The 20,394-nt window shown below is 39.5% G+C and overlaps 2 protein-coding genes across 3 annotated transcripts in view; one reads left to right on the top strand and one right to left on the bottom strand.

Moving 5' to 3' along the window:
- The window catches only part of npr2 (natriuretic peptide receptor 2), a 132,720-nt gene extending 120,156 nt beyond the window's left edge, over positions 1–12,564 (top strand). Inside the window, exons 21-23 of one of the 2 annotated variants that reach the window (XM_052032917.1) lie at positions 1,367–1,465; positions 5,160–5,251; positions 11,917–12,564. In XM_052032917.1, coding sequence (XP_051888877.1) covers positions 1,367–1,465; positions 5,160–5,251; positions 11,917–11,979 — 254 coding nt within the window. In that variant the 3' untranslated portion in view covers positions 11,980–12,564. The remainder of the gene's footprint in view (positions 1–1,366; positions 1,466–5,159; positions 5,252–11,916) is intronic. The other variant, XM_052032926.1, reaches the window with a different exon arrangement.
- The window catches only part of LOC127579985 (involucrin-like), a 513,761-nt gene that overhangs the window by 409,236 nt on the left and 84,131 nt on the right, over positions 1–20,394 (bottom strand). The gene's annotated exons all lie outside the window — the stretch shown is intronic.

Raw genomic sequence — 20,394 nt, 5'->3', positions numbered from 1 at the left:
TTCTGAATCCAAACAGCCAAGTTACCATGGATCCCATGCATCTCAATCTTCTGGATGAGCCTCCCATGAGGGACCTTGTCAAACATCATACTAAAATCCATGTAGACAACATCCACAGCTCTACCCTCATCAATCCCTTTATCACCTCCTCAAAAAACTCAATCAAGTTAGTAAGACGTGGCTTGCCCCGCACAAAGTCATGCTGACTGTCCCTAATTAGGCCATGGTTTTCCAAATGCTCATAAATCCTATCCCTAAGAATCCTCTCCAGTAACTTCCCTACCATTGATGTGAGACTCAGGATTACAGTTTCCAGGATTATACTTATTTCCCTTCTTGAATAATGCAACAATATTAGCTACTCATCAGTCCTCCAGGACCTTGCCTGTGGCTAAGAGGACATGGAGATCTTGGTCAAGGCTCCAGAAATCTCATCTCTTGCCTCTCTCAACAACCTGGGGTATATCCCATCTGGCTCTGGGGATTTATCCATCTTAGTGTTCTTTAAAAGACCCAACACTGCCTCCTTTTTTAATCTCAAAATGCTCTAGCATATTTTCATGCTCCACATTGATCTCTCTATCCTCCACGTCATTCTCCTTGGTAAATTATTAATTTGTTGATTTTTTAAAGTTATTTGATCATAGGATATGAATATCATTGGTATGGCTGTTATTTATTGTCCATCCCTATTGTCTTTCAACTGAATGACAGGGTTTTGGGGTAGAGCATAGACCAGGCCAGGTAAGAACAGCAGATATCCATCCCTGAAGGGCATTGGTGAACCACATGGGTTGTGCTGAAGGAATTGGTTCTTTGCTACTGCCTCTGTAATTGCCAGCCAACTGTGCTAAAGCTGCCTAAATGATTGGACCTGTGGCCCCTTAACCAAAAGCAGTTTCCTATTTTCCAGTCCCCCCTCCTACACACACACACACACACACACACACACACACACACACACACACACACACACACACACACTCACACTCAAAAACACACATCCCTACCTTCTGTAAGACAACTTCCAGAATTGTTCTTCATTGCTTCCATAGGTCTATGTCCTCTATCCCAGAGCCATAACCACCTCTGAAGGCAATGTTACAGTTAAAAATGGGGCATGAAATTTGTTTCACCTTGGGAGTGAATTAATTTTTCATTACCATGTGAAAGTAGACAAACTGTTGCCAAAAAAAACATACATATTAGAGTTATTTAGGAGGACATAAGATGTTTTAAATGATTCATTCTTTGTCCCTGTTCCAAAAAGTTCCACAGTGAAATATCCTGTTGTGTGTGAAAAAAGTTTAATTTTAATGATTTAAAAATAATTTGGAACCATTTTCCTTTTTCCTTACTCTACCAGGTCCAGTGTGTGCTGGGGTTGTCGGGTTAAAAATGCCACGTTATTGTCTATTTGGAGATACGGTTAATACAGCATCCCGTATGGAATCTACTGGAGAGGGTAGGCATTTATTAAGAAAACATAATATCAAGTTTTGCATTAAATCTAATGTATAATGAAAACTCAATCTTTCACGTTCAAAAAAATGTAAGGTTGGAGTATATTATAATGGGGTATTACTAGCAATGTAATCGAAAAACATTTTGGCAGTCTAACTATAATAGTAGTTCCTATCCATTCTGAAAGGAGTTTGATTGCAACAGACATTAATGGCTGATTCTTAACTGAGTTGATTTACCCAGTAGAAAGAAAAATACAAGGAGTGATTTTTTTGAATATTTCAAGATATTAATTGCTGCTGATTGGAGACTTTAGGATTTTATGATGTAGCCCAAAAATTAGTGCTAGGCCTTACAAAAATTAAGATAGGTAATACCTCAATGCACTCTTCCACAACGGCAAGTAATGTTAGTTCACTTGTTAATTTTAAATCTGAGATTGATTGTTAACCAAAGGAATGAAGGGATAAAGCGTTTAGGGAAGGTACAGTTAATCTTCAGATTAGCCATAATCTCATTGAATATTGGAACTGGCTCATGTACATGATATTCTCTTCCAATCTACTATTATGTCCACAGTTTTCATCACCCAGCCATTGTAATCTTGTCCAGAACCTCATCTCCTGCTTTATCAGTGCTGTTCTTGGCAGAGGTTCCAAGACTCTGTTTCTTAAATCCCTCCCATCACCCCAACCCACAAAAGCCACCACTGGATTACTGTGTTTCTCCATGTATGGACATTTCTCTGCATATTTTTTTGAAATTGGGCTAGCATCTATGGAAAAGGAACAATTTTACCTTTTAAATGCATTAAACTTGGACGCTTTAGGGCTCTTTGCCGACTACTCTTTAGACCTTCCCTTGTCCACAGTATGTGCTTAAATTAAACTTTTCAGCATTGAGCTGCTGAGAAATTAATTCACTGGGAACCTTAGTAGTGACACTGCTGGCAGCACTGGAAGCATTTTTACAGCCATGCTGGCCACTTGGAGTGGGTCACAGATCTCACAACATGTTTTTCTGCAGATTTTGGCTTATGAGTCATTGAGTTATACAGCATTTAAACAGGCCCCTCAGCCCAACTTGTCAACATTGTCAAGTTGCCAACCTAAGCTAGTCCTATTTCCCCCCCTGTTTGGCCCATATCCATCCAAACTTTTTCTATCCATGTACCTGTCCAAATGTATTTTAAATGTAATTTTACCCACCTGTACCACTTCTTCTGGCAGATCGTTCCACCACCCTCTGTGTGAAAATGTTGCCCCTCAGATCCCCTTTAAATCGTTCATCTCTTACGTTAAATCTATGCCTTCTAGTTTCAGACTCTTACCCTGGGAAAAAGACTGTGACCATTCACTTTATCTATGCCCTTTATGATATTATGTACCCCTATAAGGTCACCCCTCAGCCTTCTACCCCAGCCTAGAGCCCCAGCCTATCCAGTCTCTCCTTATAACTCAAGCCCTCCAGTCCCAGTAACATCCTTGTGAATCTTTTTTGCACCCCTTTCCAACTTAATGACATCTTACCTATAGCTAGAACTACTCACAATACGGGTGTGGTCTCACCAACATCCAGTATAGCTGTAACATGATGTCCTGACTCTTGTACTCAATGCCCTAATCAATGAAGTCAAGTGTGCCAATCACCTTCACCACTCTGTCTCCCAGTGTCGACACTTTCAGGGAACTGTGTACTTGTACCCCTAAGTCTCTCTGTTCTACAACACTCTCCAGGGCCCGACAATTTACTGTGTAAGACTTACCCTGGTTTAATTTATCAAAATGCAACACTTCTCACTTGCCCAAGTTAAATTCCATCTGCCATTCCTTGGCCCACTTCCCCAGTTAATCTAGATCCTGTTGTAATCTGAGATAACCTTCTTCACTGTCCACTATACCACCAATGTTGGTCTCATTCACAGACTTACTAATCATGTCAACTACATTCTCATCCAAATCCTTAATAAAGATGATGAACAGCAGAGGACCCAGCACTGATCCTTGTGGCACACTGCTAGTCACAGACCTGCAGACTGAGAAACAACCCACCACTACTATTCTCTGACTCCTTCCACCAAGCTAACAATTAAACAATATTCAGCATTGCTGCTAAACACAACCATGTTTTGGCATACTAAAAGTAGGAGAAATCCAATTTGTAGGCACATCCATCAACAAAAAGTGGGATAAATCCAATCCAATCAATCCCTGCCCTAACTCGTTCATCAGCAAAATGATGGAAAGGGTCATTGACAGTGCTAGCAAACTGAATTAACTCGACAGTGATCAGCTTGGGTTCCTCTCAAGCCACTCTGTGCCTGACTATGTTTAAACCCTGGTGCATAGACATGCCAGTAGGTTAGCTGGCCCCTGTAAAATTGCCCCTCGTGTTGGTGAGTGACAAAAGCATCAGAGAGAGTTGATGGACAGGTGAGAGAGAATGGGTGACAGAGAAGTAAGTGGGGGAATGGGACTAATGGGAATGCTCTGAATGCCAGCGTAGACATTGGGCTGAATGGCCTCCAACTGTGTCATAAGGAAATATGTTTGAAAAATCTGACAGCAAACTGGTGACGAGTTGATAACTGAAGAGGATATGTTCTTCTTAAACACTGCATCTGGGCCATGAGGATCAGGAGTGTCACCAACCCTGTCCTTATCTCCCAACCCAACAGCCATACCTCCAGTTGATCATGGGATCTCCTTGCTGCTATGTTCTGTTGTCCAACCTCTGTCCCAGCCCCACTACCTCTCCCCCTCTTAACCAATGATCCTAAGGCTTCTGTCTGCTACTCCCCCAACCAACTCATAAGCTTTCTCTCCCAACTGACAGACTGAACAGTGCATCTATTCAGCACATATTCCAGATTGCTGGGGATCATTGCCAATGGTCCTCAGCCGTAGCCTCCTGTTGCTGGCTTTCCTGCTAAACAGCCAATTTGCTTGCTAATTTGGCCAGCTATGAGAAGAACAAATGATGGGGCACAGAATAAAAAAAGATGTAGTGAGATTGTAGTGAGATCTTGTTATTATATTTGGCAAGATCTTTGCATTCTCAGAATTTCATGGTTTCATCTCTACAACCTCCTGTCCTGTCATTTATATGAAGACCTTTGTCTATCGTGAATGGTTGGCACAGGAATCCTGCCAAAAGGAACCCCACCCCCCTTGTGATTTAACATCCCATCAATTGAACCCAAAGACCACTTGTACAAATGTGTGTCTTGTGCCAAGTAGCTGGAACAAAAACTATGGATCACACATAAATTCAGCAATTTGTGCACTGTGCAAATTTAGAATTATTTTTGTAATAAGAATCAGAAGTAAAAGTTCTAAATGGCAGTAAAAAAATATTTTATTTTGTTTTAAAATGTGTTAATAGTTATATCCGTAACATTCTTTGGACTAATTTACAAGCTACAAATAGATCTGAGGACAGCCCATCCCAGAATTTGACTTTGAGTTACTATACCCTTGAAATTCGATAGTCAACTTAGTCGGCTGTAAGAACCCTCCGAGGCCATATAATAATCCAAGCTAAGCTAAACCCTTAAGCTAAACAGTTACTGAAATTAGAACCATATAAAGAATTTGGCAGTAAAAGCTAATACCTAAAAGTCAATTTAAAGAAAACTAGCTTAAATACATTTCTGCTCTCATCTCATTGTTGACATTCACCTTTCAATTTTTTAGCATTGAAAATCCATGTATCCTCAATGACCAAGAATGTTTTGGATGAATTCAGAAGTTTTAAACTGGAACTCCGCGGAGACGTTGAAATGAAGGTAAATTTATATTCAACTTAGGTTTAGCACAACTCTCATAATCACGGCCATGGATGTTATGAATGGAACATGAGCCATTGCTGTTATTCTAGAGTATTTTAAACGATGAATAAGTTAATAATATCTTTTGGGATTGACAGTGGTGTGATGGTGGTGGTAAATACAGTACATCAGGTCAAAATTCAGCTGAGGTGCAATCCTTGTTAAAGAGAGAACAATGTAATTACATTATGCAGTGATTTTCACAACCTTTTCAGAATGTCCCAGAAGTTATGAAGTATCTTTGAAGTATATTTACTTTTTAACCTCAAAATTAACGTTTGCCCAGTTAAAAAAAAATGAATGACCTGGAAGCCCTATTGCTACCATACAAAGAATTCTACAAAATACTTAAGCAATGATTAAAAAATCCATCCCCATTCTTTCAAGTTTCACTTGTGGGATTTTTGCCTTTACCACATGGGCAGTAAATGATTGGACAGATTGCCTGCCCATCATTTTTTAAATATTTCTACAATAAGTGAAAATTGTGCAGTTGTTATCAATAGATGATCTGGTCCTTTGGTTTGTCATCCAAACATAAGAGATTAAAATCATATTGGAAAGGGCCTGTAGATTCTAGACCTCTGGACTATGCTCCATTAACAAAGAGTGCAGGCATTGCAAGTAGTCTCAACCTTCCAAAGTAAATGAGAAACTAACGTAGGCAGGTAGCTGATCATTTTCCCACTGTTCCCAGTTGGCAAGGAGGCAATGAACGTACCGTATGTTGGAGGCTAGCTAGCTAATTATCGTTCAATGGTTCTGCACATTTTCCATGCAAAGCTATTTCACGATTAACCAAAATTCTACATTCAGGCATAGATCTGTAATCTAACATCAGTTGCGATCTTCAGGATAAAAAAACTAAGATTTGCTTTCACAGCAACGGGAAGACAGCCATTCAAAAATCGCAACACCCTAATTATCATTCTGTTCTTTTCGTGACTAACCATAATTTTGGAATATGCTGGAAAAGAGACAAACAAGATTTCTGTTGAGACAAATTTGGTGGAAAGCTCATTGATTAATGCACTTGGATCTCTCTTAACTTGCATTTGTTTTGGGGAAACAAAGGCTGCTTGTCAGGGATACCCATTGGGATTAATTTTGCAAAGCTCTATGTTAGAAACCCCTATTTCATAAGGTAGATAATGTATAGCAGATAAAGAACAACCTAACCAGTTGCTCCCAAATGGACTACTGCCAAATAATGCCTTTGAAAACTGTGTTGCTAATTTTCATAGGGCCAAATCCTTCTCCTGGCCTCCTCAAACAAACTGTTTCACTTGATACTGATTGCTCAATTAACCTTCACCAGCTCCTTTCTGCATATATAATTGGCAAATTTCCCATTGCATTTCCTATTAGCTGGCTGCCTTTCAGCCCATGTTGTCCATTGGCAACTTGCAAATGTACCAGAAATAGGCTAAACCATGGTAATATTTCAGTCCTCTGCCTGCTGCTGATCAAGTGATCTCTGCAATTGGTCTTCCACTGACTACTCAATAACCAGTTAAACTGAAAGTTGCTACCAAGATCTGTCTAGTGATAATCATGACAAAAACTGCAAAACTCAATTTTCTCATATCTAGTGTTTAAGAGTTAAAATCCAAAGGTATAGCATAAGCCCATTGGATTCTGAATCTATATATTGTGCACATATTGAACCTTTTGAAATTGGAGGTTTCTAATACGGTACTTCGCAAAATTTATCTGAATAGGTATCATTGACAATTGGTCCTTTTTTCAGTACAAATGAAAGTTAAGAGAGTTCCAGATGCATTAGTCAACAATCTTTCCACCAGTAAGTTAACCAATCCCAGTCAGGTGAATGATACCCAAATGCCACATAGTTGGATTGCTCGCAAATACCATGATACAAAAAAAAATGAAGCATATGATTGTAGAAGAACTATTTTCCGATGAGTTAGTCATTTCTCTAAGGGTTATAGAATAAAAGTGTTTCTGTCCATTGTTTCATCAAGAGCATACAATTTAAGTTCATGCACCAAGGCAGGAAAATGTGATAATAGCTATTAATTCTATTTTTAATTGAATTGTGATATTTGTATGACCTTGCATACAGCACCACAGCATATTCTGTGAGAAGTAGGCCAGTCATAAACATCTGGAGCATCCCAGCCCTTTTCTCTTTTGAAACCCACACATACACTTCTGTTACAGGTCGGTGAATAATGTTCAGAAACAGAAATCATGGCCATTTCTCCTTGTCAAATCCTGCAGCACTTGAGACCAACTGTAGCATTTCTAATGCCATTCTGAAATCAGTCAATCATTTGAGGCTGCTGTGACCTGTATAGTTCAGTCAATTGTACCTTAAACAGGCAAACCATTGGGGGACCGTATCCAGCTTTGTTTTTCTTTGAAGGAACATTAACTGTTTCAACACAGAATCTGTTCTCCATATGTACAGCTGTTTTCTTCCATTCCCTTGTCAAGTTTCAGGATTGTATATCTTATTTTAAATTCTGTGCTCACAGTCTGATTAAATTCTTTGCTCAACTTATGCCTTCAACACTTCTCACATTTTAAAGTCCTGTGATCTTGTCAATTCTAAACTTTCCTTTGTAAAAAAAAATGAAAAATTCACTCTTTCAGTAAGATAGAGTTGCTTCAACTAGAATCTATAGATAAATTGGTTCACTCCTACACAATTGCTTTTTAGAGAACAGATGCAGGGAAGTAAAGCAAATTGAATGTGAATCTTGATTTCATTCAGTGTCTATTGATATCTTCTGGCGTAATAACCAAGGAGAAGCATTAACAGTGACATGAAATCATTGTGTCTAATGAATGATAGGGGCTGGAGAAAGACAAATTATAGGAGCTGGGACTCTATAAGAAGATAAAAATTTCCTTCCTTCAATTTGCAGTAACACAAATTTAAAATATATTAATGTCAGTACCATTTTGGCACAAGGACCAATATCAGGGCTGCAGTCCAACTGAGTCATTGATGACAAATGACTCAATGCTGGTTGAGTGATCAAATAATTTATTTGATTCCAGTGAAAATTCAGCCAAATGCCTTAAATCTCAAGCAGTCACGTGTATAATCAACCCATTAGGGAAAACTCACCAATATATAAAAAAATTGCCAGTTTTGAGAAATAATTAATTCCACTCCCTAGAAATGGAACATTTATCCATTCTGCTTCAAAAAGCTTCATATGCTTGTTAATGATCTGAACCTCTAAGATCCTAAGAGATTCCTTCAGCTCACTGGGGGAATAAAGAATTGACTCTGTTCCCATTTTCCATTTTGCCACTTTGAATAAACAGCCAACTCAAAATTGATGCAGCCAGTTATATTTTGCCCTGTTTTCAAGCACATCATTATTAATGTGGAATGGTTCAGGCATTTCCAAACCCATTTCACTCAAATGCTTTCAAATGAAGCACCAAAGACAAAATGCCAAAATCCTAAGAATAGTAGCCTAAAATAAGCATCACTGTAAAGAAATAAAACAAGGAAAGCTCACCAGTGTTCTCATGAACCAGTTCAATTTCCAGTTACAGCTACAGCTCATTAATTTAAAGGAACAAAACATTTGCCACTTTGCCATCCCAGAACAGCACCATATAATTTCAACAATGTGGGTATTCAACAGCCTCAGATGTACCTGGATTCAGAGTCACTGGAGCATGGAAGAATGCCATTTAGCCTATCATGTGTGTGCCAGCTCTCTGCAAGAGCAATCATTTAATCCTAATTCTTTCTTGGAGTCCTGTTCTTTCCCTTTTCTCCCTTCCTTCTTTCTGGAATCACTACAAATCTGCAGCTGAATCTGTTCCAGTGAATTTCTGTTGCTTCAAGTTGTGTTGTAGGCATCCAAAAAATTGGGCTAGGTCTTATAGGGAAATGCCAGCAGTTCATAAATGCAGAAAAGCCAGCAGTTCAGAAATGCAGAAAAGCCAGCAGTTCAGAAATGCAGAAGTCCTGGCCACTCCTCGCTGATGATTTCTCAACTGAACTCCAGTAATGGATTCCTCAAGGAGCTCAGGGGCAGACCACAAACTTGCAGCAAATCTGCAGTGCTTAGATTGGTGAATCTACCCTGTGAGTAAGGTTAGGCTCATTTAGGAACCATGTCTCAATTTCAATGACTGCGAGGGGTAAGGTAACTTTTAGGTAATTTACATTTTTTAAAATTAATTGAGTTAGATGTTTTTAATTGTTTAACAGTTGCTTGTGTTTTGTTTTTGTTTATTTTAAATCTGTAATCATTTTTAAAATCACTTAATTGTTGCAATGTCTTTTAATAACTTTTGAATGTCAGCGGCATTCATAAGCTTTCAAAATTTTTGATACATTTGACATTAGCCATGGCTTAAATTATATTAATCTCATAAATTGTTGATCAAGAGCATTTTTGATTAAAAAGAACTTTATTTTAGTCATTGCCATTGATGTTGCTCACAAGCAAAGGAGTAAGACACCTGTATGATGCTAACAATGCCATTAATTTTGTTAACTTTTTTTGATGATGCACCAGTCTTGGTGGTAGCAAATGTACCTTTCCTGATGAAATTTAGGAGTGAAGAATATTGTGAGGTTAGTGAGTTAGTAAGCATCCCTTCATATCTCAGTCCTGGATTAAACTCTAGCTGGGAATGGCTTCAGAAAAGGCTCTGACAAAGTGCTGACAAAGGGTCTTTCGCTGGAAATGTTAACTCTTTTTTTTCCCAAAGATGCAGTCTGACTTGTTGAGTATTTCCAGCATTTTCTGTTTTTAGTTCATTAAAGTTTCACCTGACTTCTGGTTGTCAGAGTCAAGCTAGCTCCTTGGAAGCATCAACCTACAATGCAAAATGATTCCTGATTAGGCAATCCCATTCAGAAAGACTACAGGATAGTTGTTAAAAGCCAAGTTTATTTGATGGACCCAAGCTAAAGGGCAATTTGTTCGACAATGGATCTACAAAATGGGGAATTCCACCTCTAACACCTCAATTGTCCAAAATATGATTTGATATTTGAAGTACAGATATTTGAGACACAATGAACTTAAGACAGGGGCAGGAGCAGGGCAAAAGACTGTTCTGCCATTCAATGTAATTCTGGCCGATCTGTACCTTAAAATTATCCATCTGATTTAGTTCCATTTCTTTTTTTGGTGTTGTCTTTGATCTTGGGTTTAAATGTATTATATGAGCTAACATCTGCTAGCTTTTATGGAAGACCGTTCCACACATTAGCCTGCCTTTACAAGAGGAAATGTTTCCTGGCTCTGACATTAAGGATATGTCCCCATGGTCTTGATTTCCCATCAACCAAAAGTGTTTTGCTCTATTTACTCTATCAGTTCTTTAAATATCTGAAAATTTTCAGTGTAATATTGCCATAACAGCTTATATTCTAGGGAGTGCAAGTCTAATTTACAGGATCTTGGTTAATCATCTAACTCTTGATCCAAGTAACTTTTATGTGAATCTGCACTGATATCCTTTCAAGGCCAATATATTTTTTCTGAGGAGCTGTCAGAATTGTACACAGTAATCCAGATGTGGTCTAACCAGCCCTTCGTACAGCTGCAGTAAAACTAAATTCCCTTTATATTCCAGCCATCTTGATATAGAAGCTAATATTCTTTTCTGTGTTTTTATATATCTGACCACTGTATTTTAATGATTTATCTATATGATCCATTTGGATCGCCCATAGTCTTGGTTTCTCATTATTGAACAGTCACCAGAGTCTCCAATGTGGCCAGGCAGGAAGCATGTGCCCATTATAAGCCAGAAATGCATGCCCAGCATCTTGGCATAGCCAGAATAATAGATGCTCAGGACCCAGGTCAGGACTGGACATTAGGCACTTTGCATGCACAAATACACAGCGTCATTTCATTGAATAGTTCCACACAAGGCCAAGCTAGCAGTTCTTAAAGGGATCACTGCAGACCACCACAAAAAATATATACTGGAAAACAAACTCTTACCTGAATGCAGCTGCAGGAGTTCTGATTCCTAATCCATGTACAAATTACTGTCAACCTCTGATTCCCATTTGCTTATCATCCTAATTGTTTTTGCTGTATCCAATCTTATCTTCATCCATATAATCTTTTCAATAGGAGCAAGAAATCAGGAGTAATAATCTCCATTTATTTACTCCCTACATTCAAATTTTTGACAGCTAATTAGGCTGAAACTAATTCATCTTAGAAATGTTAAACACAAAATTGTGGGACTGTTGTAATATCCCATGGGTTTACTAATATTGTTCAGGGGAGGAAATCTGCCAATCTAGTTTATTTGTGATTCTGGAGTCCCCAAAAGTGGTGGATCTTTAATTACCCATGAACTAATGAGGCAGTTGGGGGAGAGCAATATATGGTGACATTGCCAATGATATTCATATTTTGTGAAAGAGTAAAAAAAACAGATCAATCCCACAAATTATTGCTGATTTGCCATAAGCTAATTTCAGAAGCAAGAGATGGGATCTATGATTTTTCTTGTCTATCTGGTTTGTGCCTTAATCCATCATGTAACTTGGGGGAAATCATGTTCATATATATAGCAAAGATTGTCAAACATTTAAGTATTATTGATAGTTTTGGCTCGTGTATGTGTAACATTTGCTTTGTTTTTGACAGGGCAAAGGCAAATTGAGGACATACTGGCTGCTTGGCGAACAGAAAGAATTTTCTGATATCTAATATGATGTTTGATGTGAAATTGCTTGTACACTATTATACTGCAGAACAGTGATTGTTCAAGCTGTAGTTTATTTGTTACATAAACAAATTTTGGCTATGTTAATTTCTGGAGAACAGATCTTAGAAGATATCTGTAGCCTAGAATTATCCCGGGTATATTTCATACCTGAACAAAGCTGCAAAATAAGTAATTTTTATTAAGATCATTTTTCTTCTTAGCTGAATACTTTTCAACAATAAACCCTTATTTTTTGTGCTTTCTATATTAAGATTTATATGATGTGTTTGAGAAGAAATTTAAATATAAAGTGTAGAAATTTGTCTTCGCTCTTGAGAGCTAAATGGGTGTGAGAGTTCTGACTGCTTGTTGTACCTCCTTCCTGACATAATGGTCCTGGAGACTGTGATGGAACAAAATGCGAGGATGGGATGATTCCTGCTGTCTGATTTTTTTTCTCTCACACCCATTTAACACTGGTAACCGAAGGCAAATTTCTACCCTAATATTTTCCCCATATAAGCTGTACATACTGTGTATCTAAGATATTGCTAAATATTTTGTTCAAATAAACCAGATAAAATCAGATTGACTGTCATTTCAGTTAATGCTTGGAGAACGTGAGAGATGTCCATATTGTGTATAGATATTCTGACTTAAAATTTGAAATACTTTCAAAAGCATAAGAATTTTGGGGTGGAATTAAGAACACAGGAAAATAGAAATAGAGAAAGTAGAAGCCCCTCAAGTCTGCCCCACCATTCAATATGAACACAGTTGATCTGTCCCAAGCCTCAGTTCTTCTTCTGTGCTAGGTTCATAGTCCTCAATAACCTGATCTTTCACGAATTTATCTACCTCATCTATAAATACCCACAATGATCCAGCTTCCAGAACTCTTCAGGGTAGAGCATTCCAGAGATTCATCATCCCCTGCAAGAAGAAATTCATATGCACCTCAGTTTTAAGTGGCTGACCCCTTATTTTGTTATTATGTCCCTTTGAAGCCCACTAGTGGAAAAATATCAATGCCTATTCTGTTGTGCCCCCTTTGGCTTTGTATGTTTATATAGAAAGTTCCTTCATTCTTCTCAACTCCAAAGAATATAGATCTAACTTTTTTATCCATTTTTGGTCAATCCTCTCATCCCAGGAATTCATCCAGTAAATCTCTTCTAGACTGCTTCTAATGCTAGTATATCCCTAAAATTACAATACAAAACTGTACTGAATACTCCAGGTGCATTTGTTTCAACCAGCATGTCTTTTTTTTGATTGATCTCTACTCAAATATGTCTAAATTATTCCGCCCTCCATATCTTAGCAACTTTTAAGTTGTTGTTTCAAATTACATTCCTTGATCTGATACTGTTTCAGTGCCGATGGGTCATTACTCGTAATTGTTATGACAAGTATTCCTGCAACTGATTAAATAAACCAGTAACCTGCAATCAGCCAATCACAAGACGACAGAGGGATATAAATCAGCTGGAAAGTTTGGCGGAGCCGTGACAGATGGAAATTAATCCAGACACGTGTGAGGTAATATATTTTGGGTCATTTAATACTGGCTGGACATATACAGTAAAGGACAGGAAACTTAGATGTGTTGACGTACAGCGGGACCTTGGGGTGCAAATTCACTGCTCCCTGAAAATGGTGATACAGGTGGATAAGGTAGTGAGGAAGGCACTTAGCTTGCTCGCTTTCAAAGGGAGGGGTATTGAGTATAAGAGCTGGGACATCATATTGCAGCTGTACAAGGCATTGGTTAGCCCACACTTGGAATATTGCCTGCAGTTCTGGTCACCACACTGTAGAAAGGATGTGGTAGCAGTAGAAAGAGTACAGAAGAGATACATCAGGATGCTGCCTGGAATGGAGGGCTTTAGTTACAAGGATATTGAATAAACTGGGATTGTTCCCACAGGAGTGAAGGAAGCTGGGGAGTAACCTTATAAAGTTCATGAAATTAAGAGGGGCATAGATAGGGTAGATGAGTCCTTTTCCTAGAGTGGGGAAGTCTAAAACTAAAAGACACAGATTTAAGGTAACGGGAAAGATTTAAAAGAAAGGTGAGGGGCATGTTTTTCCGCACAGAGCGTGGTGGGTATATGGAATGAGCTGTCAGAGGAGGTGGTAGAGGCAGGTAAAGTCACAGTATTTAAAAAAGCATTTGGACAGGTACAAGGATAGGAAAAATAGAGGTATACGGGCCAAATGCAGAAAAATGGGATTAGTGTAATTAGGCATCTCGGTCAGCATGGATGAGTGGACTGAAGGTCCTGTTTCTGTGCTGTACCACTCTATGACTCACTGATTTCACTTTTTTCTCACTTAAAACTGATTAATTTCAAGAAAAAATGTGGAAACATTAGTCAAGTTTAAAAAAACAGTATGAATTGGGGAAAATTCCTTTGGCTAATCTTCATTACTATTCCTATTCAAACTATTAAAGTAAGTCATTGAGCAAAACAATACCAACTCACATTTATATATTTAATACAGAAAAACGTTCTTAGGGAAGAGTGATTAAAATAAAATGGTACTGAGCTGGAGGAAGAAATAGTCGGAAGTGTAATTCTTGGTTGAAACAATGGGTTTTAGGGAGGAATATACAGGAGGAGGGGAAGTGGGGAAGCTAGATTTAGCAGATGAACTTTCAAAACATGATGCCTCAGAAACTGAAGGCACAGCAATCAATATTGGGATAAAGGAGGTAAGAGACTGCTAATGGCTCTGTAGATGTTTTACCCCATTAAAGGTGCTACATAAATGCAAGATATTGCAGAACTGGTAAAGATCTTAGATATTTAAAAAGTCATGAGGGATTTACATGGAAGGTTGAACATTTAAAATTTTAGTTATTGGGAGTCAGCATTCATTTGGAAAGACAGTATTGTTGTTCTTGGATGATGCAGGATAGGATATAGGCAACAGGGCTTTGCACAAGTTGAAGCTCATTGAGGAAGAAGTCGGGTCTGATGGGCACTTGTGAGGTCAAGTGTGAAATTATATAGATTTAAGATTTCTTTATTAGTCACATGTACATCGAAACACACAGTGAAATGCATCTTTTTGCGTTTAGTGTTCTGGAGGCAGCCTGCAAGTGTCGCCACGCTTCCGGCGCCAACATAGCATGCCCACAACTTACTAACCTGTACGTCTTTGGAATGTGAGAGAAAATCAGGAAACTCACGCAGTCACGGGGAGAACGTACAACCTCCTTACAGACAGCGGCGGGAATTGAACTCGGGTCGCTGGTGCTGTAATAGCATTACGCTAACTGCTAAACTACCATACAGAGAGTGGATAATATGGTTAAGAAAGCATATGGTATGCTGCCCTTCATTAGTCAGAGCATTGAATATAATAGCAGGGAGAGTATGCTCGCTCCAACTTTACAAAACATTGATCAGATCTCAGTTGGAGAAGTATGTGCATTTCTGGTCATTGCACCACAGGAACAATGTGATAGCACTGGAGAGTGTGCAGAGGAGATTCACCATGATGTTGCCTGGGATGGAGTGTTTCAGTTACGAGGGGAGACTGGAGCGGCTAGGTTTGTTTTCCCTGGAGTGGAGGAAGTTAGGGGGAGGGGGGAATTTGACTGAGGAATATAAAATTATGAGGGGTATACATAGGATAGACTGCAAGAAACTTTTCCCCATATCAGAGGTAGATAAAAGACATAGATTTAGTGTAAGGGATTTAGAGGGGATCTGAGAGAGATCTTTTTCACCCAGAGAGTGGCGAGTACCTGGAATACACTGCCAGAGAGAGTGGTGGAAGCAAAGTCACTGACAACATGTAAGAAATGTCTGGACAAGCACTTGAATTGCCTAGGCATAGGAGGCTATAGGCCAAGTGCTGGAAGATGGGACTAATACGGACAGGCGCCCACTGATTGGTGTGGACATGGTGGGCTGAATGGCCTGTTTCCATGCTATGTGATTCTATGACAATATGAGGTACCATTCTGGGGGAATGGCATTGCCTCTGTGGAGCATAAACTCACTATCCTCAGTCTAGGTAACCATATTTGCGAACACATCTCTACCATTCGGTTATTACCCTTGTTGTTGCCCTTCAGCCAACTCCATTTGTTAATGCCCGTGTTGAAGTGGTGCAGTCTGAAGCTGATCTTTCTAGGCCTAGGACTGTTCAAAGCCATCCACAGCCAGCAGCCTCCCACCAGGCATTCTGCAGCCTTTGGGTAAGAGTTCATATGCAAAGGCACGTGGAAAGCATACATTAAAACAATACACAGAGTGATCATATGCTTCAAATATTGATCATTAATTGATTTCAGAGAGGAGAATTGTTTCCTCAACAGCCTGTACGGATGTGGCCACCTACTGAGACAGAGATCTTTTCCACCTTCCCCTTTGTCTTTGCCCCCTGTGTGACCTCTGTTCATTCTCCATTCCGTATATGATTCCAGGAAGAGGACCTAGAGTCATCAAACACAATGCAACACAATAGAAAGAAGAAAGCAAGCAGTGATAATTACTTAAAATAATCCCTGGTGGAGGGTACTTCAAGCTTTTTAATCTGTACAGCTGTTATGAATTTAAGACAGGGCATTGATTTGTAGCATTTTGTTGAGCTACAAAATGGCAGCACTTGCATTGAAACATTGAATGTTGACTGACATCATGATCTGTCCCGTGTATTTCTAGCAGATCTTCAGATGCTTAGAGTAAGCTGTTAACCTGCAGAGGCTATTTTCAAATCCTGTTGGCACATATAGCCTTCAATATAATGGGTATTACGGAGCCCTTGTTCACCGCCATAACTCCGCCTCCACTCCAAACAATTCTTTCAAGACCTTAAATATCTCCCAGATTACTGCTGTTCCAGTGAAAAAGAGCTCAAGGCTCTTCAAATATCCCTGACATTAATAACTAACGTAAAGACAAATTAGTTGTAAATAATCAAAAAAATAAATATTCAATGTTGCATTGTTTGCGTTATAACGGTCACATAAAATAAATCTGGGGCAAATTTAAGTGCACTGTCAATCTAAAAGTAAACTGGGTTTGACATCAATAACGAATTCCTAATGTTATTTAATTAATTTGATTTATGTTTGTCTCTCTTGGACATCAACAAATGATGCTGATATTAACAAAAAATTTTAATCTAATTTAATTTTAAAATATTTCATTTGAGAATGCTTTAGACTTCCCAATCCATAATAATCATCAGTAACACATGGTGATGTGAAAAGTACTGTGCAATCTATAGAAGTATTCTGCTCAAATTAAATATATTTCAAGGGATTGAACCTGCTTCCAGAAGCCTTTGATGGATAATCTTATATCAGGTCTCCCCTCAGCCTCCGCTGCTCCAGGGAGTGTTGTCCTGTTATCCGATGTTTCGACTAATAAAGACAAACATGCCATATGCCTTCTTTACCACCCTATCAACCTGTGAAGCCACCTTCAAGGAGTGATGGACTTGGACCCCAAGATCCCTCTGTATATCAATGCTGTTAGGGGTCCTGCATGTACTGTGTACTGTCCCTTTACATTTGATCTCCCAAAGTGCAGTACCTCACACTTGGCTTGATTAAACTCCATCTTCCATTTCTCTGCTCATGTCTGCATCTTATCTATATAACGCTGTATTCTTTGGCAATCTTCAGAACGCCACCAACCTTTGCATCGTCTGCGAACTTACTAACAAACCTATCCACATTTATGTATATCACAAACAGCAGAGGTCCCAGTACGGCTCCCTGGGGAACACCAATAGTCACGGACCTCCAGCCAGAATAAGTCCCATTGATCACTACCCTCTGTCTTCGATGGCTAATTCTGAATCCAAACAGCCAGGTCACTGTGGATCCCATGCATCTTAATGCCTTTGTAAAATCCATGTTGACATCCATCTGGCACATATACTGCACATTCTGAGAGATCAAATAACAGGAAACCTCTGGAGTACCAGCAAGGAAGGTTTGAGGTAATCAAGATATCCTAGACACAAAAAGCAGCCTTGCTGAGTGTGAGGAGTCCTCTTGGAGTAGGAGGAGCAACATATTTGTCTCATAATACTATAAGGCTGCTGTTTTCTATGAAATAGGTGTCCACCACAATGCAGCAATCATGTGAGTGGATAAAGGGCTCGCTGGGGCCTTGTGTACCCTGAATGCCATCTAGCGCAGGCTGACAAATATCCTTCCTTGGCTCTGCCGTGCCCCACTGATCTACAGCGAAGTGCTCAGCTGCACGTTGCCAGCAATGTTTAGGAGGACATGAGAGCGATAGTGCTGAGAGGCTTGACCCATTTCCCCTCTGACACAAACCAATATCTCAGGGCCCTACTGTTCACTGTGAAAGTCCTACCCTGGTTTGACTTCCCAAAATGCAACACCTCACACTAATCTGAATTAAACTCCATTTGCCATTCCTTGGCCCACTTGATCAAGATCCCGCTGTAATTCTTGATAACTGCCTTCACTACCTATGATACCACCTATTTTGTTGTCATCTGCAAACTTACTAACCATGCCTTGTACATTCCCATCCAAATCGTTGATAGAGATGACGAATAACAATGGGTGCAGCACCAACCTCAGAGGCACACAACTGGTGTGGTATATGTAAAAAGTGTGACACCACTGCCTGACATATTTGACAACGTGTGTTTCAGTTTTGTACTCAACCAAGCCTGACACACTTCTTAGAACCCTTTGTTTCCAACAGAGTAATAGAGTTATGGAGTCATACAGTCATACAGCCCTTTGACCTACTGTATCCACGCTGGTCATCAAGTACCTATCAAAACAAATCCCGTTTACCAGCACTCAACCCATAGCCTTCTATACCATGGCATTCTACTGCTCATTTAAATGCTTCTTAAATGGCATGGAAGTACCTGTCTCCACCACATCCACAAGCAGAGCACTCCAGGTTGCAACAACCCCCGAATAAAAAAAATTTCGCAAATTCCCAACTCTCCATCCCCTCATGTTTAATCTATGTTATAGAAACCTCTGCTAAGGGGAAAAGTTTCTCACCACCTACACTATCTTTGCCCCTCATAATTTAGTATAAATCAATGAGGCCACCCCGCAGTGCTCTCCACTCCAAGTTTATCCAGTCTCTCCTCATAGCTGAAATGTTCTATCTCAGGCAATGTCTTGGTGAATCTCCTTTACACTCCCTCCAGTGCAAACCTTTGCTCTTATATTGTAAAACCCAGCTAATGAAGGCAAACCTCCCATATGCCACTTTATCAGCCTGTGCTGCTGCCTTCAGGGATCCTTGGAAACATCCATAGTGTCCCTCAGCTCTTCAATACCTTCTGGGGTCCTACCATTCTGCATATCCCAGCCTTTCTAGTCCTCGCAAAATGCATCACTTCATGTATTTCGTGATTAACTTCCACCTGCCATTTCCCTGCCCACCTTACGAACTCATCAGCAGTATTCTGTAGCCAAAATCTATTCTTCTCACCATCAACAGCACTACAAGTTTTCATGTCACCTACAGACTTACTAATTATACCTCTTACATTCACATCCAGATCATTAATGCATATGATAAACAGCAAGGGTCCCAGAAATATACCACTGGTCACAGGCTTCCAAACGTTTAAACAATCCTTGACCATTGCCCTTTGCTTCCAATCAATAAGCCTATTCCAGATCTAGTTTGCCAAGGTGCCCTGGATCCCATGGGCTGTTTTGAACTAGTTTCACATATGGGACCTTTTCAAAAAATTCATTCAAGTTACGTAGATAGATTTGCTCCATGCTGACCATCCTTGATTAATCCCTGCTTCTCCAAATGCAGATTAATCCTGTACCTTAGATTCTTTCCAATAATTTTCCTACCACCCATGTTAGACTCATTGACCTGTAATTACTTGGTTATCTCTGCTGCCTTTTTGAATAAAGGTATCACATTCACTGTCCTCTAGTCATTTAACACCTCCTCTGTTGCCAAGAAGTTATGAATTTTCTTTTTCAGAGACCCAGGAATATCCTCCCTTGTCTCCCATAGCAACCAGAGATGCATCTCATCACTCCCTTCCCCTCCTTTCCCACCCACTGGAGATTTATCCACCTTTGAGCTTGGTACAACATCTAAAACGTCCTGTTTGATGTCAACTTGTTCTAGAATTCCATCAATCCTTTCCCTTAATTTTCCAGCTACAATATCCTCCTCTATAGGGAATACAGATAAGATGATCTGGAGATCAAACCTACATCCTCCAGTTCCATGCAGATTTCCACTTCAGTGACAAATGGGCCCTATTCTTTCCCTAGTTACCTCCTTGCCCTTAATGTACTCATAAAATGCCCTGCTATTTTCTTTAATCACCCACCCATGCTGTTTTGTGTCCCATTGTCACCATCCTAATTACTTTTTTACCATCTCATCTCTGCCCTTCATACCCCTATA

Source organism: Pristis pectinata, chromosome 2 (genome assembly GCF_009764475.1).
Source record: "Pristis pectinata isolate sPriPec2 chromosome 2, sPriPec2.1.pri, whole genome shotgun sequence".
In the NCBI taxonomy this organism is placed as follows: Eukaryota; Metazoa; Chordata; class Chondrichthyes; order Rhinopristiformes; family Pristidae; genus Pristis; species Pristis pectinata.
This window is presented reverse-complemented; position numbering and strand designations above follow the sequence as displayed.